The following is a 25,415-nucleotide window of genomic DNA, read 5'->3' as shown; positions in this document are numbered from 1 at the left end:
GACTGACTACCTGACTACCAGCAGAGAGGATCATCGGGGCCCCCCTTCCCTCCATTCAGGACATTTCATCCCAGCGCTGCGTGTCTCAAGGCCGAAACATCGTCAGGGACCCCTCACACCCCCACCATGGACTCCCTGCTGCCCTCTGGGAAGAGGTTCCGCAGCATCTGGTGCAGGTCCACCAGGTTCCGAAACAGCTTTTTCCCACTTGCCATCAGACTGCTGAACTCCTAACTGGACTGCACTCAAACACTGGTCTCCACTTCATACCTTGCACATGTACATAGCTAAATAACTTCTATTTTACTGTCATTCCTGCACTTTATATTTTATATTCATATTTTATACTGTATTTTATTTTATTCTGGAGTAACCTCACAACATTGGAACCTCAAAACATTGCTCTGAGCCGTATGCAACGAAATTTAGTTCTGTATACACCCTGTGCATGCAAAATGACAATAAAGTCAGTCTAAGTCTAAGTCCAGGATGTGCCCAAACACTTGCCCAAAAGCACTTGAGATGACACCGAAGGCATGTTATAGAGAGTTGCTACCAACCCCTTATTTGAAGTAGATATATCTCAGCGAGATTGTAGAAATACAAAGCAATCCTCAGAGTGGTGCAAAGTAACAGCCAGACAGATTTTCTCCTCCCCAATTTAGCAGACGTCAACATTTTAAAATAACTCACACAAATAGGACTGTTTCTAGGGGAAACATTAATAGTAACTTCATAAAACCTCACTACAAAAAATAAATCCCAATTATCCCTTTTTTAACTTGAGATAATGTTTGTAGTGCAAATGAATGTGTTGGGTACTATATAAATTAGATATATGTGAAAAATTTTTGTTGCCACTGTTATAAAAGTCCATGTGTTTTGCAGACAGAGATTGTTTAGTAAAAGGTTTTCAACACCCACTTCTCTGTTCTAAAGCCTTCCAAATAAAAGCCTTCCAGTCATTCCGGATTTCTATCAGACACTTTAAGCTCTATTTAGTTCTCTTCTACGCATTTTGTTGTGGCATTGATCAGCAATGATAAACTAAAGAAATTCTCAGTAAAAATATTTTGTTCTTTTGAAAATAAATGACTAATCTCAGGAAAAAGGCCAGCAATTATTTGACAGTGCATGCTTTAAAATGTTGTACAATTTTAAGTAAAGATTTGTAATGTGTAGAATTGTTTTTCCACCAGGCTGACAGGAAAATTTTCCTTCATGAAAAATAATCAAGTGATACCAATATATGATTTTCTGCAGAAACCTGCAAACACCATCTCTGGAATATTTCGAGAAAGACAACGTCACAGCTCAGAGAATTACTCCTGTGGACTATTGTGTAAAGCCCCATGACATATTTGGAGAATTATAATATGCGGTAAAATTTTATTTTTGCATTTCACAAACAAAAACTTTAAAGTGAATCTAAAATTACATAGTATACAAAGTATTTTATTTAGAATAGTCAATGGATGCAGAAGAGTTCAACCTGTTGTAAATTAATCAAATATCACAAAGTATATCAAAACTTCACAAAGCGTGTTGCTGCTTTTCCTGTTTTTTTTTCTTTGGCATTTATGAGGGAAGTCCTCAGTGTCTAGACATCTCAGTGCTGATAACACTATTTAATGACAAGCGTGCATGACAACTCGGAGATATCATCTTCCTCTGAAAAGAAAACAAATTCAAAATACATGACAGTTATCAGTGCAATTTGTTATTTCTTTAGTAATGATGGGTGCTGCAATTACCAGAAAAGTTTCCAAAAAGGAAGTGAACCCAGTTCACCTTTGTCTCTTACTAGAATTTGGATTATTTTCCTCATACCAATACTGCAGTTGGGTGATGAGGAATTTTTTGTCTTTACCTTCCTGAATACAGAGAAAACAATATTTAGGTCAACTCACATTTTACTGGTGTCTTCCTTTTTTCACAAGCCAAATTCTCCAAATGTTGGGCTAAAATACACCTAGGAATTCAATGTTAAAATCCAAGACTAATATTTTCAAAAAATAGTTTCAGTCTTTTAATCTAGACTGAAACTAGATTAAAATCAAGGCTTAACTTACATTGTCAATTTGCTTCCAACAAATCCCTTTGTTGAGATTTAAGAGATGGATCAACACAAAATAGCTCATAAAGGTGAAGTGAAAGGAAAATATATTGTTTTCTTTCTTTTGTTTTTCTCAGACTCCAACATGCTGGTCAGGATTTACTTACTCTAGTCTAGACCAAAGTAGGGTTTCACTTACATCGTCAATTTGCTTTTCTAACCGTCTGATGATTCTCCTTTGGCCATCTACTACCTGAATACGGAAATATATCAACAGTCTGAAAACGGGAGAAAAATATTAAAAACATTAGACCACATCAGGCAAATTACATAATCTGGGTTAATTACGATTATGAGGACCTACAGAAATAGGCCAGAGGGCATGAACAAGAAGATCGGGTTATCTGTGAAAGCATTGTAAGCTCGAAAGAGCCAAGAAAGAATTTGGTGATGGTCCTTCATCCTCTCAGCCCACAGCTTCACGGATTCTAACATACTGGTTAGGTTCCTGAAAGGGCCACATCCTGATGATGGTTTGATTCTGTAAAGGACAGAGATTCTGAGACATTATGGTCAAGACACATAATATACAATATTCACTTCCAAAATAGTTTTCATGTTTTTTGACAGAATAAACATGAAAACATTCACGGGTCCCCTCTGGGTTTCATGCCACAGATATGTAAAACGGCAATATTTCCTGTGAGCAGCATATTCAAGAAGTAACATGGCACTCACATCCAAACTGTATATGCAACAAAAACAGCAGCACCAAGAAATGAGGGGAAGAACAAGAGAGTAATGAATGCTGTTGTCATGTGAGTTGCCCTCCAGGGCTTTTTAGATGCCTGACAGTTGAGCATCAGGCTGTTCTGTGGAGACAAAAACAGAAAGATAAGAGAAAGTATGTCATCTGGATATTTATGTGTGCTTTATGGAAATGACTCAATGACATATGCTTTGCCAACCTTCTTCATGTAAAACAGCACAAACAGTTTTGCAATTTGGACAGCGGGGAGGAGAGGAGCAAACAACACCCCAAGCCTGAAGGCAGAAAATGGGAAATCAGTCTAAGGCAGGTCTGTTAATGATCTGATCAATTTCAAATGTATTATAATCACCAAGTCAGCGTTTGTCCATATATGAGTTCCAGAACATTTCGAGCAATGTCAAACACTGGCTTTCTGTTCTTTCTTAATATTTTTTTTGAGAAAATCCTGGTGGGTAGACAGCATGTTGTGAGTGAAAGTAATTTCCTCCAGGTGAAAACATTACAATGTATTTACATGACTCATGAAGCTCAGATTTACCTCCATACGAACTCGCCTAGAAAAGTGTAAAGCACTGTAAAGATGAAGTCCATCAGGAGCAGGCGATAAAGTTCCTGCCCCACAAAATTCTCCCAGCACTACGCAGACACACAAAGAAGAAAAATCTATTTGCTTTTTTAAGAAGTTCAAATAAAAAAAACAGCACGAGTGTTAATGAGATCACCTGCTGTCAATGTGGGGAAAGAACCACATATTTTTTATGCTATAACTGTGTGGTGTCACATTGACAGGTTTAAGAATGAGGAGGCTAATAACCTTTGAAACTTGAGGGTCTTGTTCCACAGCAATTTTTCCAAGCCAGTGGTAACACAGTATGCCAACAATGCTGATCTTCAGCAGCAGGTTCCTGTGAATTCAAGACGGAAACAACATTTCCATTTAACAATGTTCCTGCATCTGTGACAAAAATAAAACAACATTATACATCGTTTTGCAGTAAGAATATATTTATTATCCGGTGCAAGATTAAAGTTATAATTTACGTGAAGATATTTGCTCAGGTACTCATGCCAATAAACTTTTTCAGACTGTCGCATTAAAATAAGAGTCCAAAGCACAACATAATAGTACAGTAGAAGGAAAATAATTCTTTGTTTCTAAAATGTTTTAAAATATATTTTAGAAAGGAAGAAACAAAGAGAGAAAGAAACACTAAAGCTACAACTCATTAGTGAGAATGTTAGTGGCAAGTTGCAGCTCGCATTCTCACTAAGACCAGGAAGATTTACCATCAGGAAATTGTGCTCTGACTTCCTGTAGCTCAGAAAAGAGATTCTGAAGCACTGTTATTAGTTTATAAATTATTGAATGGTTTAAAATACATTAAATGTCTGCTGTTGTATCAACCTTCCAGACCTTTCAGGTCTTCTGGTTGTGGTCTGCTCTGCATCCCCCAAACCAGAACGAAATATGGAGAAACAGCATTCAGCTTCTATGCACCACAAATCTGGAATGAACTACCAGAAAACTGCTAAACAGCTGAAACACTGAGTCCTTTAAATCAAGACTAAAAACTCCCCCGTTTAGAAATTTTATTGGACCCTAACAAATGAAGAATTGACCAATATATTCAACTTGTATTGATTTTGATATTGGTTTGCACTATCCAAAATGTAATATGTATCACTGGTTTCTATGTTGACTGCATGTTTATTGTAGGACTTTTATTTTTGTGTTTTTATGATGTAAAGCACTTTCTGCTGCCTTGCTGCAATACAAATAAGCTTAACTGATTAAATACTGCCTCTCACCTGAAGATGGAGACATAAACACGTGTGATGGCCGAGTTATGCTTCTCCATCCAAGCACAGAAATTGAAGATCCCAGGCAGCAGCAGGTTGAATCCAGACACCACTGCAGCCATGAACAGCAAATCAAGATTCTGAAGCACTTTACTGATGGTCTTCTGTAGAAGAAGGAGAATAATTCACAGTAAGGAGCATAAAATTCAGAGCAGCTTGTGATGGGGACAAAACAAGAATACATAAAACTTCAACTTATATTTCTGACTAATACATTTATTGTCCATCTAAATTCCCATTTAATGATACACTGAAACACTGCGAAGACTTCTTAGAAGAAAGCTACATATGTATTTATAAAAGTCTGTCATGAGTGTAATAAATGTCACATGGGAAATTCGTACCCTGCATTTGATGGTAAAATTGATGGTGTTAAAAAGTACTTCTGATAAAAACACATGGCAGAAGAGAAAAGCAGAACTAAATCAATGTGACAGGAAGTCTTTTCTCTATGCCTCAGTGGTGAGGAGACTCAAGGGAGTTCTCATGTACGCTTGAAATCTGTCAAGTCTCTGACTTTTCCTCTAACCTTTGAAAGTAAGTAGACACCCAAGGCACTGAAGAAGATGCTGGCCAGGCAAATGAACCATGCTGCCACATGCACAAGGAAGTTGCGGAACCGCTGCATGAGAGTCCTTTCCTCTTCTCTGCTGGTCAGCTCAGAAAGCTGCTCCTGTTGGAAGAGCAGTCTGCTTGAGGTGACGCCGATAACTAGTGATTAAATGTTAACCACCGTTATCAGTGGTGTTTAACAGTTTTATTCTCACACATATAGACACGAGAAAAAGAATCTTTACATTAGTGTCAGTACAGGCGAAGAGGAAATAAAATACTACACCCCAACTGTATTTGCAGGATTCAAGAGGGGAAATAATTTAATGAATTGAGCAGTACAGGGGACACTACCTCCATCAAAACAGAAGCTTCAATATTCAGTTGGTCTGGAGAGAACTTTTGTGTGATGACACGATGCCAAGAAGGACATCAGCAATACCTAATCGCCTTAGATATGATCGCTAGATTGTTAGAGAATTGATTGCTGCTGCATGTCAATATGGTAAGGATTATAACTTAAAGTCAGAGTGATCACTAATGGGAAGAAAACACTAAAGTTGGCATTCATTTCAGATGTGGGTGTCCTGGTACATTTACCTCAATGTCAATTTTTTAAAAAAGCTACATCTTTTAGGTGGTATGATAGAGACGAAAACATTTTTGTTTGTAAATGAAGTTTTCAAAGTTGCAAATGGGCCACAAGATCCTTACCAATGACAAAAGAGACTAAAGTTGAGATGTTTGGTCATAGTACGCAGTATGGGAAAAACCCAAAAAGCATATTAGCACAAATACATTTTATAGCCGTCAAACACTTGTGGAGGAGGAATTATTGGAGCTTGTTTTGTAGCTATATGGCTGAATCTTTGTCAGTGAGTAAATTGTGAACTTTGCTGTGCACTGCCTTGTAGAATTTTTCACCATCTTTGGATTTATTCACATTGCCACTGTAAACTCAGACGCATTTTGTTTGGATCTTCTGAGTCAAAGTAGTGGATAAAGGCTAGATGAAGGCTAGGCTAGGTTGTTGCTCCCCGTTTTGCAACAGCTGACACGGCTGTCATGTGAAAAAAGGAAACCTTCTGTCCAATCAAAGTCCAGACCCCAACCTGTTTAAAATGCAGTAAATTTTGCAAGGATAGGATAAAACTCCTTTGCAAAGATTGATAAAGTTATACAGAAAATGACCACTCAAACTTAACTCTTCTAAATTTGATTCTTGTGCTGTGTACAAATTATGTAAACCTTAGGGTGAAATCATTCTCAGACAAGATGTTGACCAAATTTATCTCACACAAAACACCATGCTTGACCTTTTGCTCCTGAAAAAGAGCAAGACAAAACGAGAGGTGTGAAAACGAATGAGAAATTTCCTGTGTTAGAATTACTTTCACTGAATTAATCTAATAGTCTTAGCAAGAAAACAAGCTCAGACAGCAAGTATAAATTTGTTGTTACAAACGTACTAATAAAATGATTGCATACTTTGAGCCGAGTGCTGATCTTCTCAGACTGAAGTCTGATGGAAGGCTTTTTGGTGACTTTAAAGTCCCAGGAGCAGAAAACGTTTTCTGACAGATTCCCGTCTGACTTGAACACCTGAAAGCTTTTCCCAAAAGACTTGGACATGCTGCAAGGAGGAAACTGACTGTTACATACACACAACTGATGAAAAAAAAAAAAAAGCAAAATATGTTAAAGTGAATATTGTATACCAACCTGTACACCAGAATAATGCAGATAATAAAGAAGGAAATTGTGATGGTAAAAAAATAGGCAGTTGGTATGCAATAAGGTACCATAGATGTTATGCTCGTAGTTTTAATCGTGATGTTTGAGTAGTAACCATAAAACATCAAGCTCCGAGAAAGGTAACCCTGCCAAAGATGAAACATTGAGAAAGTTTCAGATCAAATTTGTGAAATAGGATCTGTAGAAACAAATAATCTAGTAATTTAGTACAACCAACTCACCATGCCCGTGAAAATTTCAATCCAAGAGAAAGACTTGCCATGGGAATCAGGTGGAGGGTGGATGGCTTGAGGAAGAACCAGAAACAAGAAGGTAATAATGAAGAAAAGCAGGTTGATGAACAGGAGCGTTCGGAGAAAAGTGAAGTAGGAGAGAACTCCGGTTCCATAACGTCCACTCAGTTTTTTCATGGATGAGTTCCACAACTTGAGAGAGGTAGAAAATCGGGGGGTATATCTGCAATGGCGCCACATCTTTGAGGAAGCAAACAAACCACAAGTAAGTGGTCAATAGCCAATAAACAGTTCAAACCTTACAGGAGCAGTAAATCTTTTTAAACCTACCCTTGAAAGGTACATGCATGGAAGATTACGACAAGGGAAGTTCCTGTTGATGACCAAATTCTTAGCTAAAGGGCTAAAAAAATGCTTCCTTGTGAAAACAGATAAGTAGAAATAGGTTACTCCAAATGTTGGCAAAAAGCACACAACGTTTTATTCAAACTCCAAAATTAGCATGTTCAGACCTGGTATCAACAAGTGCGATAATAGCTTCATTAAACAGCAACCTTTCAAAATTAAATCCCATTCCAGAAGCCTAAAGAGTTTTCATTTTTGTTATGCGATTGGATTTCTGTAAACAAGCAATAGATCACATGTGCTTCATGAGAAGGACAGTGAGGGCCTGTAAATAACAGGAGTGATTTTACAACCTGGTGAGCACACCAGATTTACTCAGACACAAAAAGAATTCAAAACCTACAAATACCCCCCCCACTCTCTAAACTAAATAATATCCAATAATGAAAACATCCTTTACTTTAAAAAGAGCTTCCTTTTTAACTTAGAATTCTAGCCACTAAAACTATGAAAAAATTAAAGCTGTTGATGACGATTCCATGCAAAAGCTCAATTATTGGAGGTTAGCTGATCTTGTTTATACATCTTTTAAAAAGAGAATCCTAGGTAATGCAGCTGTTCAAGGGGAGTCATTTCAGAAAAGTACTTTTTTTTTTAGGAGATCCTTGGTACACATTCATCCACACTTCGCCTCATTAGTTACATCCAAATGCGATTTGTGGGAAGCTATCCCAACGTTTAGGACGTTTAATGGTCACACCCGGTTTAAAAACTGTCTGATTGGATTGCTCAGGATATTTGTGCCATATGTGAATGGGATCTTTGTTCCATTTACCTGATTTCCATCTTGTCCGCCAGGCTGAGTGGCATGGCTCGCAGCTTACGCAAGCCTTCACTCTCAGAGAGGCCTCGGAGATCTGACACCAGCTGCTCCTTATTGGTTTCAGTGCACCACAAGCCTGAACCAGCCAAATTATTTGCTTCGTCTGTGGATATCATCAATATAGAAACAGTTTCACCTCGGCCTGAGAGTACGAGTGTTGCCTGTTTATACCTTCCATTCGGTCAATTCATATCTTCTGTTTACCTTCAGCACTAATTTCCTCAAACTCTGGTGATGTGATATCATCCTGGGTCACTCTGGGGATGTGGAGGGAGACACGGGACGAGGTCTGGTGCGTCGGTAGTGCACATGTTTCTCGCACAGCCATGCCTGCAGAACTATGTAACCCTGTGAAAGTATGGAAAGAAACCGTAAATATCTCAGTTGTGTAGATTAAAAATTGTCAAAAAGTGGGCTTTATCTAACCAATTTTACGACTGGGCATGGAGGAGAGTACCCTCCTTGTAGCGGCTGACCAGTTGTTTCTTTGCAAAGATCTCATTCGGCATCCATTAGATGATTCTTTGCTGCTGCTTGTTGACTCGCTGTCTGAAAAACATAATTTATTTTATTGGTATTTTAAACAATATTCTGAGTTGAAAACTTTGGTTGGAGTGAATACCAGATGTGTCTGAGTTTTTTGTGAACATTTCCATCTGTATGTCTCCAGGATTCCCCTGAACATTACATGCTGGTTCTTTGAAGAGTTGGAAAGGGTCCTGACTGGGTCCACTTTCGCCAAGATTTCTGCAAGCGAGTGGAAATAACACTGAGTTAATATCCCACAGTCTTTCAGCAAAGCTCTCCTGGATAACTTTCAATAATAGAGAATTTTGATTTCACTAAACTAAATTACGCCTTTAAATTAGCTTAATCCTTTGATGCTTCAATTCTGAAAAGGAGGAAAGGCTTTAAATACTGCAAGATTTTAAAGAAACATTACCTTTTGCTTAATGTCTACTTAAATTTGAGTAAAGACCTTTAATACTGTTTAACATTGAATATATTCTAAAAAAATTTAAAATAATACACATCACATGGAAAGAAAAAAAAACAAAAACTTACTCATAGTCATAATCCTCTTCATAAATGTTGACGCTGAAGCTCCCACCGTTTGCCATGGTTGATGCTGATCACCGTTTTCTGTGAAACTTACACTGGCTTAGTCCACGTCAACCGCATATAGCTGCTGGGGGTAGTAGATTATCAGAGACACTGAAAATAGATAACCAAAGCTTACCAGTTCCTTTTCTTATCATGCAAAGCTGCTTAAGGAGCAAGAAAGAGTAAAAGGTTCTGTTTCTTCCTGGAATATGCACAGAATAAATGCTTCTCTCAGGCTTTTGTATCTGCGTGGGCATCAATGTCTCACACCAATAAGTAATATGTCAAAAAGGAAAGACTTAATAAACTAGTCAAAGGGCTGAAAAATTAAACAAGAGACAAAGCCACACTTCCTCTTTCTCTCTTACAGCTGCAGCTTATCTGCAATTAGTGTATGCTTGCATCTTTGACATGTTCTGTGCAGAGGAAACTACAGAAAAACAAGTTAATATAAAATTGGTCATATTTTTTAATTAGATTGGGGTCTCTTATAGCTCTGCAGGTTTCTGTATGTCAAATATAAAGAGATTAACATTTTGTTTTTGAAGTGGCACATTTGATTTTATAATTGTAATGATCTCTATGATTCTGGCATTAAACAGGTTTGTTTAAAGTTTGAACTTTACTCAGTAATTTATGCATAAACTGATTGGGTCCTCCACCGCGACATGTTGTGGTAGTGCTAATATTATCACTAATAATATTGATAACTGTATGCAAAAATGATGACAATATATGGGTTTTTTTTAAAAATCCAATCAAATACTTTATATCTTTGTTGGTTTGTTTTCCCTTGCATTCTGAAATTCCTTCGAATCTGCTGCAATGCCTTCATACCTGAGTGCACACTGCCATCCAGTGGTCAAAATCTAGAACTGCAATTTACTTCATCACGCCAAAAGGACAAAGACCAAAATGTTATACAGCACATACCACGTGTCCATGCCAGGTTGTGGGCACATGATCTTCAGCAGTTATTAGGTGAGGTGAGGAGTAGGATGCACCCTGGACAGATTGCCAATAAATCTGGCAACACAGAGACACGCAATCATACACACCCACCCACGCACACGCACACACACCCCACGCGTACCCTCACACACACGCCTACACACATAATGGACAATTTAGAGAATGTCCACACAATCTGTTTTGTAACACACATGCAGAAAGGCCTCAGGCTGGACTTCGCACCCCGAACCTTCTTGCTACAAGCCAATAGTGTACAATTATATCACATGATATTCAATCGTAATATTAGATTAGATTTTATGGGCGGCGCAGTTGTGGCACCCTCCTGTGTTCTTCACATAGTAAGCAGTGTAAAAAAAGGGGGGGGGGCAACGCACCACAAGTGGTTGAAGAAGTTAAGGAAGCCAAAGGTCGATGCTAAAGGTCGACCTTTGTGCTGAAGTGCTATTGCAATGTTTATTGATTCCTGGAAACATTTATTGATATTTAGACCTTCCTATATTGAAAAATAAGTATAGATTAATTACAAAGATTTTTATCCGTGAATGTTTTTTGTTGTTGTTTTTGTGTTTGTTTGTTTTTTTTTTTGTTTTTTATGCAACAAAATGCAACAAATACACTTGCTAAATGATCCAATCTTTCCGAGCTAATCCTAAACGCATCAAAAAGGGGGCGGTCTTTAAAAAAAGGTTCTCAGGAAGTAGGTTGCTATAGATCGAAACTCCTCCCGAACTTTGACAGAAAGAGTTCACAACTCGTCTTAAATTTGCCTGACAACTTTTTTTTTCAGAGCGTGAAATAATGCAGAGCAATGCTTATGGTGCCTCTCTGGCCGGCGGGGCCTTTGATTTCGAGAGCTTTGTGAAGAAACCACAGACTATTCTGCGCTTCCTGAGCTGGGTGAGTGACTTGGACGTTAACGTTAGCAACTGTCAACCTTAAAGGTTATTAACATATGTCAGCTTCCAGGCTTCACAGCGAAGTAAAGATTAAACTGCTTGTTGGCTGTGTGTGCGCTTTGAATTGCACATTAAGCGTTTCTCAAGTATGAGCCGATTATAAACTTTCAAAAAGTGCCCATAATATGTTTAAGCTGTCGTTAGTTGATTGTAGCTTGTGGCTAGCATGTGCACTGCTGTGTCACTGCAGTAAAAGAGACAAATACTGTATAGGGGGACAACCTGTACCTGTGGTCCACTTAATGCTTGGAAGCTACACTAATAGTACATAACTGGGAAAGAAAAGAGTAGGGAAACAAAACATGGAGCTCTGCTTCTGCACGTATTGCTGTGTTTTGTGTTGGTAGTTCACAGGAACTGTGAAAATTTCCCAGCGTCATCTGTTGCTGCCTGCCTGCCTTCCTTCCTCCTTCTTTGCTTTTCTATACCAGTGTAGTTAAGTTTTACATAGGAGGAGCATTTCAGAGCACGTAAAAAGGTCAATCGACTTTAAACTGATTACTGACTGATCACATTTAACAGTTTAGAAAAATCTCAATATATTTCAAAGCTTCAAATGCGTTATTGTTGACGCAGGGAAAGTTGCATTATGCGAGAAATAATGTGTGGGCTCAAAATGCAGTTTTTGATTAAAAATAGGGCTGCGTGATTTTATCGATTCTACGATATTTATCAATATTCTATTCCTCAAAGTATTGATTTTTTCATCCGCGAATATCGATACATTAAATCCTACTTTGAGTTTTATGTGAGACCTGTCATGAATTGACAGCTATCAGACATGACATTTTTTTTACCCAACTTGCACATGTACATTAAAAATGACATGTAATAAAGCAGCCAGTTACAATTAATTAAAAAATTAAATTAAATAGATAATTTGCATTATCTAACATAAGTGAATAAGACAAAAAAGGTTCCTTTTCTGCATAACCAAATACACAAAGCCACACAATTAACATTTAGACAAAGCGAAGCAAATGTATAACAAAAAACAACATTTATTACACCAGTATTACACCATCAGTTCAATTAATTCAGTCCAAGTCTATGGAACAGACAAAATGTCACCAAAATCACTCTGTCCCTCTCAAATCTTTCAGAAAATCTTAAAAATGTATCGAATCATATTTAATCATATTGTTTGCTGAATATCGTGATATATATTGTATTGTGAGCAGAACATCGTGTATAATTTTTTATCGTGAGATTAGTGTATTGCTACAGCCCTAATTAAAAATGTGTGCAGTATTCACAATTGGTCACTTATACCTAAAGTCCACTTGGAGTGAATAATTAGCCCTGCAGTCATGTGCGTGGACTGAAGATAAACCATCTTTATGCTTGAAAACTCCATGCAAAAAGAGTCCAGACTGGAATTTTAACCTGGAAGGCAACAGATCTAACCACTGAGCCACCTTACAGGTTATTCATCACATAACTGGGTATTCTGTTTTAAACACAAAACAAAAAATCCCCCAAACGCTTCATCTTTTGTTTTTATATTTTATATAGGGTTATAAAAAAAATTGCATTTTGTCATTTCTCAAATGTAGGTCAGAAATGTTCAATTAAAGAAAAGGGATCACTATATAAATGATTGAAGTGAAGGGCTTTGAAAAAATATGGTCGGTGCTCTTAAATTATAAAAAAAAAAAAGCCATACTATGTACACAAATGCAGATGTGAAGAAATAGTAGAGACAGTGAGGTATGACTTTTTTTATGAGATGGGTACTACTGTAGAGTGACTTAGAGACTCGTTCCTCTTTCTTTTTAATAATATCTTTGTTAAAACCAGGCAGGAATTGAAACTTAACAAGCATGGTCTGCTGACTGTACTTCTTTGGGTCAGGGAACACACATGTTCTTTATTGGGTTTTTTGGGGACTTTTTATGGGGCTACGCAAGAGGAAGCCTAGCAGAAATTGACCCTGCTTGTTTCTTCTTTCGCAGGTATTTTCCATAGTGGTTTTTGCAAGCATTACAGCTGAAGGCTACATTAACCCAGTTACAGAGGGAGAAACCAAATGCATGTTCAACAGTAACGACAGTGCATGCAGCTATGCGGTGGGAATTGGAATCCTGGCCTTCTTGGGTTGTGTCATCTTCTTGCTACTGGACGCCTATTTCCCAAACATCAGTAATGCCAAAGAGAGGAAATACATTGTTGTTGGAGATCTATCCTTTTCAGGTGATTGTATTTTTTGTTTTTGTTTTTTTCCTTTTTATGTATTTGTATCAGATTAAACAAAAAAGGAGATGCATGTATGATGAATGGTCATTTAGTTTTTGCAAACATCCCAACAAGTTAAAGTTTATCAGCCTGGTTAAATCTACAATTTAAAGGCTTGTCCAATTACAGACCGCTACAGTTCCTTCCTACAGCCATCTGTATCCCTTCAAAGAACACATTTTATTTCCCTATGGGATTAAATAAAAGTATTTTTGAATTTAATTGAATTTCTTTCTAAGAAACTTTTCCCCCATCAATTTTATTCATGTGACTTCTAGTGTTGGCATTAAAAGCTGAAATGCATATTTTCTAACATAGCGCTACCTCTGCTGGGAGCAGGCGAACAGCCGTCCCTGGCATTGGCCATCCACTCACTCCTGTGGGCTCAGAACCCCAATAACAAGTTTAGTAGTAAAAAAAAAAAAAAAAAGTCATGTTTTTGATTTGGAAGAGAACGCCAAGAACTGTTGCATGATATTAGAAAAGATTATGTGTTAGAAAATACTCATGGCGTTGAATAGACTGAACTATATAATGTTGTCTTACTGCATTAGTTTAGTTGCAGACACAGTCCCAAGATGGATAAAATTTAATCCTTATGTCTATCCTAATAATTGGTTGTATTAAAAATTTTGCAATTTGGTTGAGAAATACCTTAGTTGACAGATGTAAATTAAGAGCAAATGTTCTTAGTTTACATCACATGCATCACACCTGCCCTCCTAAAACATCTTCTAAATTCAAAGAATTCAGAGTATAATTACCAGTCAACCAAGCAGTTATTTGCAAAACTGATATTGCATACAATTATATCAAAATAACGGTACATTTGTGACATATATGTGGTCCTAACATGGAGTGTTCTCACTGTATTTGTGTAAAACATATGGATAAAATAGAAATAAGGTGATTTTCAGGATTTTGTGCCCTACCAATAACATGATTTTTTTAAAATCTTTTAAACAGGGGCTTGGACATTCCTCTGGTTCATCTGCTTCTGTGTCCTGACCAACCAGTGGACCAAAACCGACACCGAGTTTGTCAAGGCTGACGCCGCCAGGGCCGTGATCGCATTCTCCTTTTTCTCGATTGTTACCTGGGTGAGCCTCTTGGTCCCCTCAAAGGACTTCACAGAATTTGATCTTGCTTGAATTTGGTAGGGATTGAAACCTCTTACACTTAGTAAATACAGACATCTCTCTCTACAGGCTCTTTTGTCCTATTTTGCATTAGGAAGATATCGCCAAGGAGTGAGTGAGTTTAATCAGGATTACACAGACCCCGCCCAGGACCACTCTTCTCCGTACCCGCCTGCCCCGTCGAACTACCAGCAAGCGCCTTTCACCAACAACCAAGGGCCACAGGGGGAGTATCAACCTCCAGCTTACTGAAGGACTCACACACATGAATCCTAATGGGAGGGGATTCTTCTTAAAAATATATATATATATAAATAAATTAAAAAATGTGCCAATGGTTTTGTTCCAAATTGGGATTGTCTTCAGCACTTCCATTTTCTTTTGCATATGTTTGGGCACTGAGTTTTAGTTTGCTGCATTATAGTTGCACATTGTACGGTGGATGTTTTGTTGTGCTGTTTGACAAACAAATGAAATCTGGAGAGATTTCTTTTTTCTTTTTTTTTCCATGTTCAAAGGTGATTTTTTTTTTTTTTTTTTACCCTTTAGGACAAAGTAAGATACCAATGTTTATCTTTAAACCAAGACACCTGCCACAGTTTCACAGCTCCTTCGGTTTCAATTTTGTGTACAACTGAGATGTTTTTGTGTCAAATGATAACAAAGTGATTTGAATTACATGTTTCTCGAGAAATGCATTTTGTTTTTTTAAAAATAGGAAAGTGAAGTTTTTCTTCAAATGTGTTACTGTTCAGTGCTTTAGTTTGGTATTCTGATGTTAATGTGCAGCTGTTCCACAACCATAAGTTGTCAGTTTAGCTTGGCAAATGTTGTTTAATGAATCAGCAAATGCACATGATGTAGTCACAAGTTGTTTTTTTTTTTATTTTATTTTTATTAAAATCCCTGCTCGAACTACTGTATTTTCTTTTTTATGATCAACCACTGAAAAGCTTTAATCCTCAAAGATTTATTGTCTTCGATTGGCAGTTTGAGTAATCTTCCTTTAGCTTGGTAGTCATTTTTTGTAAGTTTATCGTTTTTACGTTGATTGTTATCTTTCTTTATGTTTTGGGTTGTTTTCCATTTTGCCCAAACTGGTTGGTGAGCGTGTTTTTAGTTTAGATTAGCAATTCTTAGCATATATTTGAGGCTAAATTTGTGGGAGGTTTTTGATTTTTGGGAAAATTTGAAGACATATTTATTATTTTACCTAATCCTGTTTTAAAAACAGATACATGGCAATCCAGTTTTTTTTCTCTTCTTCTAGATTTCTTTTTGAACATGTTTATTGTTCTTATTAAAATAAATTGTTCAAGTGCCTTATACAGTGTTCTGTATCAGATGGGGTTTGCCAAATAAAAACTTTTCCAGGTTCTCCGGGTCAGCCCATAATTGATATCCTGTGCAGTTACTTTGTGCAAATATTTGAGATGGGATTGTCTTTGTGAATGTGAGGAAACTCCTAAACTGTAAAAGGACTGTCTGTTTTAATACCCGTGTTTGACTACTATAGTTTATGGCTAGAGGAACCTCTTTTGAATGAAAGGAGGCCCAGCATTATTAATAAATTGTGTTTAGAATAACACAATTGACATTGGTCCAGGCTTCAGGTTTTTTTTTTTTTATTTTGGCACATGTGCTTATATATATATATATATAATCCTGAAGTTAGATTCCTGTCAGTAACAAGGTCTTTACTGAAGTGGGTGACAGCATGATAAACAACAACTATTGTAAACTGAGCAGTGGTGTGTAGTAACTAGTTATATTTACCAGAGAAATTACATTTAAAAGTAGTTTTACTATGTCGTATTTTTACTTGAGCGATATTACCATGAAGCATTGCTAAACTAGTGTCAAATGTCTTGCTCTTTTTCACATTCCGAGCAATTTCACTGAATGAAGAGCAATATTTTAAACAAAAATGGACCAAAGACAGGTATACATACACCTACATGTTGATGAAACTTCTTGTTTGTACACAAGCTGTTATTTTTTATATCTGCTGAAGCTGTGCTATTTCTTGTGAATATACAGTACATATTGTCATTGGAAGTACTGCACCCTGTTTAACATAATAAATTACCTAAATATTAGTTTAATAAGAAGTTTGAAAAAGAAGTTTCTGCATGACATTGCTTATCTTTTTTGCAGAAAACTTCTATACGTACTTGCGTAGCGCTTCAGATGGGTAATTTTTATCTTTACTTGTAAAAATATATTGATGTAGTGCTACTTTAAATTGAGGACAATTTTTGGGTAGTCTACCCTCTCCTGAGACAAAGCAATGCACCTTGTACTACGAAGACTTACTTCCCAGATTAATATTTTCCAGAGAACCTGAACGCAACGCTAGCTCTTGTGCTACGTCATGAAATGGGATTTCCGGCCCTTCTATGAGATCTGAACAATTTGTCTCAGCTCCGTCTGCAGCTAAATGACACTTTGCTTCTGCCAACTCCTGATTTATCGTTATGAGAAATACTGGTCAGATGTTTACATCAATGGTTGAAATTATATTTGTCTTCCAGGAATATTTACAAAAATGTAATATCCAGCGCGATATAACCGAACAGGCATATTTTGTCGGCTCGGTTGAGACCGACATATCACTTGACACGTTGCTGTCGTCATCGGCAATGATAGGAAGTAGCGACAGTTTTGTCTGTGTAAGAAAGAAGGAGGAAGCGACGCGATGATGACACCTGAAGTGCTCGAAGCCGCTGATTGCTGTCACAAGGTGAAGATCTAATATCTGAGGTGAGTTTGAAGGAGGGTGTACGACTTGAAACATCTCAGGTGTCATCTGACTCGTCACAGCATCTTTGTATCTAATTGGTGACTCTGGCAGGACACAAACATAATAACCCAGCTCCAGTCATACGTGTGTGTGCGAGTGTGGCACTCGCTCAGGTCCGTCCCTTCATCTACAAACTGTAAAGGAATACAACATTAACAGACTTCCTTTCTTCCTGAGACCCTCAGTGAAGCTGTTGGAGTTCAGGTGTTGGGTTATTTAACATTAATATCCATAGGTCTGCCTATAAATAAAACGGAAATGTCTCCCGGATACAAAACCCGAAACCTCTTGGAAGCAAAGCCCTCCTATTGGACAACACCAGATCTATGAAGTTCCTTGCATCACTTCATGTGTCCGATCCTACTTTTAGGAAGTCCATCTGACTTCTTGGAATCGTCAGCTTTAGTGATGCTGCAGTGGTTGTGAATAAAAGCAAATAAAGAAAGAATGTTTACAAACCAATAGCATTGTTTATTACTTTATAGACTATGTCCTCTATTTCAACAGCAAAAATGTTTCATATGATCTAATTTTCTCAGTTTTAAACAGAAAGGCAACAACTGTTTGTTGTGTGATGCCAAAATAATGTGTTACAGTTCTAATTATGCTATCTATAACATTTTCTTACTGTTGTTTATGATATATCTTAATCTTACCTGGTTAATTAGTCAGGTGAAATATGCTTTGTCAGTCGGCTGGTTAGCAGACAGTGTTGCTGTAATAAGAGAGATGGTCATGCTCATTTAAGTTTCTGTTTTTTTGTTCTTGTTTGCATGTTTGGGAGAGTGAGGCTAAAAATAATAATAATAAAAACATTAGGTTATCGTGTGAGCAAGGGAACATTACAGGATCCTCCTTTAAGCCACCTGACATATGGTGTACAACTGAGCAATAATTATTACTTTCATTAATTACTTTTCAGCCACTTCATTTTGGCTGATAGTTACAACACACCCACACCTGCTTTTCTGTGTCATCTTAGGTAAAATAAATAAATAAATCTAATTAATCTTTACATTTTCTGTCTGCAAACAATAACAACAACAAATAAAAATGTCAATACTTGATATTTATGTACCGACATAAATGTGCTCTTAAAAAAGAAATAAAATCAAAGTCATAGGGGTTCCCAATCAGCAGCAAGATTTTTTTTTTTTAGTAGAGGGCAATATCTGAATTAATGTAAAATCACCTATAGGATTTCAGAGTTGTGCCTTTTATGCTTTTGAATCCTAAAGTTAGTTGAAGGAGGTGATCTGCAGACTGAATATGAAAAGATGTATATGTACGCAGTAACCAGTTTAAGAAGCTTTGATGGCAGAGTAGGTCCATGATGAAAGGACATTTGGATCTGTGTGACCTTCATGGGTCATGCACCGGATTATGGTATTTCAAGCTGATGGTCAAACCGCTGTCGTGTCTTGTGCTCCTAAAGGTGGGAGTGCAAACTTTTAAGTCTCAATTTGTGCGCATGACAATTTCAAATATGAATTCAGGAATTTAATTACAGATTTTAAAAAAATACATGCAGAAGTTTTGTTATATTTTTGTTTCTTTCTATATTTTGCACATGTGTCACTGCGAGTCTGCTCTGACCGGGAAGATCAAGCTTCTGCAGAACATGTCAAACCAGCACAAGTTTTGTTGCATGTTCATGTTCATGTTTTTTCTCCTAACTGGGTTCTGATTGGTCAGTTTTTACCAACAATGAAACCAAAACATTTTATTAATGTCTCTATAGCATATAAAAGTAAACAGACCAGCATGTGCATGTTGGGCTCATCCAGAGTCTCACACATACCCATATATGGATGCAACCATGTTGGAAATTTGCGATTTACTGTGTTGTAATATTGCTTGGTAAAAACTACTGCACTTGGAGGGTTTTAGCTAATAATTTATAAAAGCATTTATTGTTTCTCAGCTGCCCTTTTTCATATCAGCCTCACTGATTGTGTGTCCATTGATTATGAGCAAGAATATATTTTTTGACCCAAAGCCTAGAAGGAGTGTGTCAGTAATTAACAGAGGGTATTATAGGACAGAAACATCAGCTGTGTTGCTCCAACCCGAGTGATCTGTGGCCTCGGTCAGAGTAATGGTTGCATCACAGCAACTGCCATGTTATGTAAAATCCATTCAAAGATCTGTGTTTGTTTTCTCCTGACCGAGGTACCGCCTTTCACCTCTCACCTGGTTGTGCTCTTGTTCAGCCTGTGCCTCCCTAACTCCTGTGATTTGGATGGATTACTCTGATGAACGATAGCTGTATGAGCCAGGTTGTTCCAGTGTTGGAGTTGCCCCTTTGGACTGGTTCATAATCTTCCAAGTGTAGGCAGAGTTCACAAGCACTGTGCTGAAATGGCTGCACGTCCCGGTTGCGTAGCAGATCGTCAGTGAGCAGAGAGGGTGCTTGGAGCTCAGATTTGACTGCGAGGGCCTTCCTTAGCAGATTTAATGACTCAGGTTAAGAACTCTGGGGGACGGAGGCGAAAAGGTAAGCTGTGTTTTTCCAGCTTTCAGTGGAGGTGGGCAGATTTGTCGGTGTGGCCCCTGATGTTGAAAATATAACAGGCTGCTTTTTGGCTGAGGTCTGTATGAAAGGGTCTTTCAGGTCGGGGTCTCGTCTTGGTAAAAATGCCGCATGCCCTCAGGCTGAATTAGTACTGAAGTAAATCGAGCTTTAACGTTACAGGCTCTCTAAAATGTGAAAGCACACATGCGTTTTTGAGTTTCCTTGTCATTGTTTACCGAGATGAAAGGTTACAGTAGTTTATGGGCTCTTTCAGCAGTTTTCTGTGGTGTGTCATGCCTTGTAAATAAAAAAAACCCGAATCAAATTAAGGCTTCAACCTTTGTTCAGGTCATTACATCTTTATGCAAGTGAGAAAAAAAGAGAGCTTATTGAATGACTTTTTAAAAATCATGTCTGTGGAGGCTATGTATGTAAATGTAAGTACGGATCTATGATTTCTTTTTTCCCTGAGGTACAAATACAATGTGAAAAAGGCCTATTTCTCTTAACCATTTTTCAAAATGGGAAAGACAAGAGAACTGGTGTTAATCTTAATCCCAAGAAATTGCTATAAGAAAACAGCAACTCAACTCACCGGATCCACACATACAGATAGAGCAAGAAATAAGACAACTTAAAAGAACTATTGCTGGTGGAGAAAAGTAAGTTAAATTTTAAATAAGACAGAGATTACTTGTTATTTCGCCATTTGGTTGTAGTGTCGTAACGCACGCAATGTGTTTTGTATTGTGGATGTGTGAGGTATCCATGATTCTAAAGATAAAATGCACTTAACTTCATGTCATTCCACCTGTTCTGTGCTTTGCTCAAAGTAGGTGGCTGTATTTTTAGACGATTATTAGATGCTCTTTCTTATTTTTTTTTTTTCTTAGGTCTTTGGAAATTTTATTTTTCAGGATTGAGCAACAAACTTGATACCTAGCAACAGACTCCATACGCAGATTACAACTACGGAAGCTGCTGAGCAACAAGTTGGCGATAATTTGAGTCTCCATTTGAATATAGAAAATCAATTATTTGACGGTTTAGAATCTTTCTATATCTATTTCTCCATTCTAAAACGTCTTTGTCTTGCGTTACAAATCCATACAACAGCTGAAGAGATTCCTTGGAGAACCAGTTTTTTTTAAAACCTCAGTCTCTCTTAAATCTTTTCTTTAAATAACATTGAAAATCTTACTTAAAATTGAGTATGTATAATTGAAAAAATCAGTAAAGTCTAAGTGAAAAAAGATTAGTGTCTGCTTTGGAACCTTGTAATAAACACACCTAGAGCTGTATTTCCTGATTTTCCTGTTAGAGCCTCTGATTTAAATTATCTCTTCCTAACGTCCACGCAGACAAAGCACAATGGTGGCTATTCTGATGTTTACCCCGCCCACAGCTAGTTTTCTTCCTGCTCCTGGTTATGCTTTAACAACCACACTTGTGAGAGCGTATAATAGAGAAAAAGTTAACTGAATACAGTCTGAACTAAAGACTCAGAAAGAAGGCGGTGAGTAATTAACTCGTGTTCGTGTTTTGAAAGGATGTCTGAATGAAACGTACTTGTTAGTAACTTAATGACAACAAAATCAGTTTACTTTCCTTACAGTGGAGCAGTAAATATAGCACTTTAGAATGTAGTGATCCACTTTACGTGAAGCACATTTTATTTGTTTCTCTATTGTTATTAGTTCTAAATATGTTTTTAGGATTCATAGGAACATCTTGTCCTTTCACCTGTTGGTTGCAAATTAGAAGTTGGGCCCGGTTTCTTCCTGCCGTTGGTATTTGAATTGGTATATTTTTAAGGATGTTAAGCAAACAAAGCAATAAGAGTAAAACTTGTGGAACCAGAACAACCTACCCATTCACTAATTGTAGTGCCACCTTACACGTGCATGTTAATAAATTAGAATATCCTTGAAAAATAAAGTCATTTAAATAACTCATTTCAAAATGTAAAACTGGCATTTATTATATGTTGTGTAATATATGAAAAAGTGTTCATTTCTCTTCACTTTGAAGAATATGGCATCAGCTAATGATAGGATATGAGCAATCAGAAAAGGATTTCTAATATGCAAATGTCAGACTGCTGTTAAATCAATTTATTTTCAATCAATATGTGGTTGAGGTTCCTTTTGTGAGAATTACAATATTATTGCAGCAGGTAATCACTTCTGAAGAAACCGAATTTTTGAGTTGCATTAGCTAATTATATCTCAGTGTGATAAATCTGAGTTTTGTTTTGTTGACCTGTACATGCAGACCTTTTGATCATGTCTTTTTAATGCCAATTTCTGAATTGTAGTTTGTCTTTTTGCATAGGTCGCTCTCGGCCTCCGTCCTCCATGTCTGCTCCTCCAGGCTACACTCGACTGGAGCAGAATGAGCCCATGAACCCTTTGCGTATCTCTGTAGGAGGCCTCCCCATGCTGACTACCATGGCCAGTCCCACCGACCCTCGGTTCCGGCTCAAGTGGAGGCCCATCGTGGCCGTGGCCGCATCCCTGGCCTTGGTTCTGCTTCTCCTCATGCACTTTTTTTCAGGCCGCTCATACAGCTCGCAGGGCTCGAGAGCCTGCCACGGCAGCGCAGTCAGGGACACTGATTCACAGTACAACGACACCTACCCTCTAACTGCACCTGAGCGCACATCGCAGGGAATGCGTTACCGCATCGGGGTTATCGCGGACCTGGACACGAACTCTGCCAGTGAGAAGAAGCTGACGTGGTTCAGCTACATGCGGAAGGGGCACCTGCTGGTGTCGCAGAGTGGAGACAAGGTGGCGGTTGAATGGGACGCCGACAAAGTGGTGCTGGAGAGTCACCTGTCAGAGAAGGGCAGGGGCATGGAGCTTTCTGATTTGGTGGGGTTCAATGGAAAACTCTACTCCGTCGACGATAGAACGGGTATCATCTACCATATAGACAGAGACAAGGCTGTGCCCTGGGTTATCCTGCCTGATGGAGATGGGAATGTTGCCAAAGGTATAAGAATGGACTTTTTATCAGGCAGCACTTTGACAAGGTTTTAAACATAATCTCAGTTTTTTTTTGTTGGTACCTCCAAGAACAAATGTTGCATCCTGACCTGTTAACGTGGTCTAAATTAATAGTTCCCCAGAATTTCTAAAGTTCTTTCAAGGTTTTTGTTTGGAAGACGTCCAGAGAGTCATCAAACAAGATCACTTTAAAATTTTGCATAAAATCTCTTTGGAAGAAAGAGACTGTGCTTTACATAGAACCACATACACATTTGTACACGGTAGGCAACTTGAGACCTAGAATTAAACCTGCAACCTGCTGATTGCAAGACGGCTACTCTACCCACTGAGTCACGATTGCAGAGATATACACGTCTGAATTTATTGTTCCTTTTTTCTAATTTACAAAGAGTCAAAATGATTAATTCTGGGTCACATTCAAACATACACACTCACCCTCAAAATATTTGGTTGAATGTTGCTTAAGTTGTACCTCAGCCATGTGGTTTTTGTAGCCATCAGCAAGGATATTTGAAGAGTTTTTGCCTTTAATGTACATTTGATGGGTTCCTGACACAGTCGTGGCCTTTATCACCAGAGTCCACAAATTCTGAACAGATTGGGGGAACGTTTGATTTAGTCAAAGTTAAATTTGTCCATCATCTAACAAGTTTTGATATCAGTTTAAGATCATGTTGCAATACCCAATTTTGTCTGAGTTTATACCATCTGACCTAAGCTGTCTCCCCAAGATGAAAAAAACTGTATTCAGAAAAAAAAAACAGGAACCTTCAAGTTTCAAGCTTGCAATAAATGAAACCAGTTTAGCATTGTCATGAACTAAAGCTGCTGATCTACACTGTAATTGATACTGTGCAACTTGACTATTAACTTGCAGCTGCCCACAAGAACAATTCAATTAAATGTCAAATTAAATGTAGTTGTGCTTTCGCTTGGCAGGGTTTAAAGCTGAGTGGCTGGCAGTGAAGGATGAACACCTGTACATTGGTGGCCTGGGGAAAGAGTGGACAACCACTGAAGGCGAGTTTGTCAACAACAACCCAGAGTGGGTGAAAGTGGTGGGCTTCCGGGGTGATGTGCAGCACGAAAACTGGGTTCCCAGGTACAAATCTATGAAAGTAGCTGCGGGAATTGAGCCGCCAGGTGAGGAAACTCTTGATTTTGTTTTTTTCTTATCCAATCGACTCCTGGCTCTCTTCTTTACTTCATTCACACTTCATTCGTCTCCACAGGATATTTTATTCACGAGTCGGCCGCCTGGAGCGACACCTTACAGCGATGGTTTTTCCTCCCACGTCGCGCCAGCAAAGAGCGCTACGAGGAGACGGCGGACGAGCGCCGCGGGACCAACCTCGTCCTGAGCTGTTCGCCCGATTTCAAAGACATCAAAGTGAGCCGTGTGGGGCCACATATCCCCACGCACGGTTTCTCTTCATTCAAGTTCATCCCCAACACAGATGACCAAATCATTCTGGCGCTCAAGTCAGAGGAAGACGCGGGAAAGATCGCGACCTACATCACGGCCTTCACTCTTGACGGACGCATTCTCTTACCCGAGACTAAGATTGGTGATGTGAAATACGAAGGTTTAGAGTTTATATAGAAGGCTTAACGATGGAGACTCTTAGTCTTGAGGCCACTGCACTGTTGAAGATTGTTTACAATCCAGACACTGTTGGACTTGACACACTTGCTGCTTCCTGGAAATCCATCACTAAAGCCCTTGTAGGGTTGTCTTCATTGCAGACAAAAGACTTTAAGACTTAGTCTGCAAAAAATGTTTGTCTTGTGAGTTTGGGAATTGTGTAAGACCATTTGAGCATTGTCAGCTTGTTTTCTGGAAGATGAAATGTGGCTTTTGACAGTACTGTAGCCTTCCTTGTAATGAATGTATACATAGGATTGATTTATGAAGCTGTGAGGTTTATTTTCTTTTCAGTAAGTAATGCAAATTCATGCTCGCACTGTACACTCTGAACATTGTTTTTCTCTTCTTTGCTCCAATGTAAACACTCTGAACATATTTTTTGTGTCTCAACAAAATCTGAAGGATGTTTTTTTTATAAAACTGGAATTCGCTGTATGGGATATTTTTGTTTTATTTGTATGGAACAGGTGGGGGGGCTCACAGTAAAATATTGATTCTTCTTCCAAGAGTCTTGTCTTGTTACTTCGAGTGTGCATGTGACAGCCAGACACTTCTAGCAAGACTTGGTCA

General features: G+C 38.1%; 3 protein-coding genes across 5 annotated transcripts; 2 read left to right on the top strand and 1 right to left on the bottom strand.

The window, feature by feature from the left end:
• Positions 1–1,295: 1,295 nt before the first annotated feature.
• On the bottom strand, positions 1,296–9,863 carry LOC116734885 (transmembrane channel-like protein 6). The gene is made up of 20 exons (XM_032586424.1): positions 9,522–9,863; positions 9,079–9,203; positions 8,883–9,005; positions 8,661–8,804; positions 8,409–8,559; positions 7,559–7,646; positions 7,217–7,468; positions 6,963–7,120; positions 6,729–6,873; positions 5,218–5,361; positions 4,638–4,792; positions 3,643–3,733; positions 3,367–3,464; positions 3,178–3,273; positions 3,025–3,100; positions 2,795–2,928; positions 2,421–2,597; positions 2,256–2,334; positions 1,755–1,874; positions 1,296–1,671 (listed from the first exon to the last, which is right to left on the bottom strand). Exons 1-19 carry the CDS (start codon positions 9,575–9,577, stop codon positions 1,788–1,790), a joined length of 2,379 nt encoding a protein of 792 aa, XP_032442315.1. The 5' UTR covers positions 9,578–9,863; the 3' UTR covers positions 1,296–1,671; positions 1,755–1,787.
• A 1,351-nt stretch (positions 9,864–11,214) lies between these two features.
• syngr2a (synaptogyrin 2a) lies at positions 11,215–16,243 on the top strand. Its single transcript, XM_032586432.1, has 4 exons — positions 11,215–11,432; positions 13,447–13,684; positions 14,693–14,826; positions 14,935–16,243. Exons 1-4 carry the CDS (start codon positions 11,334–11,336, stop codon positions 15,115–15,117), a joined length of 654 nt encoding a protein of 217 aa, XP_032442323.1. The 5' UTR covers positions 11,215–11,333; the 3' UTR covers positions 15,118–16,243.
• Positions 16,244–17,499: 1,256 nt separating this feature from the next.
• Positions 17,500–25,351, top strand: cant1a (calcium activated nucleotidase 1a). Of its 3 annotated transcripts, none has more exons than XM_032586430.1 (4): positions 17,500–17,628; positions 22,518–23,180; positions 24,137–24,340; positions 24,430–25,351. In XM_032586430.1, the coding sequence occupies exons 2-4, from the start codon at positions 22,541–22,543 to the stop codon at positions 24,798–24,800; spliced, it is 1,215 nt and encodes a 404-aa protein (XP_032442321.1). In that variant the 5' UTR covers positions 17,500–17,628; positions 22,518–22,540; the 3' UTR covers positions 24,801–25,351. The 3 variants fall into 3 exon arrangements, with proteins under 3 accessions (XP_032442321.1, XP_032442320.1, XP_032442322.1); XM_032586429.1 differs by lacking the exon at positions 17,500–17,628 and adding an exon at positions 19,947–20,165; XM_032586431.1 differs by lacking the exon at positions 17,500–17,628 and adding an exon at positions 21,573–21,699.
• Positions 25,352–25,415: the final 64 nt, after the last annotated feature.

This window comes from Xiphophorus hellerii, chromosome 16 (genome assembly GCF_003331165.1).
Source record: "Xiphophorus hellerii strain 12219 chromosome 16, Xiphophorus_hellerii-4.1, whole genome shotgun sequence".
Taxonomy (NCBI): Eukaryota; Metazoa; Chordata; class Actinopteri; order Cyprinodontiformes; family Poeciliidae; genus Xiphophorus; species Xiphophorus hellerii.
The sequence above is the reverse complement of the archived record's forward strand: the minus strand, read 5'-3'. Positions and strand labels throughout refer to the sequence as shown.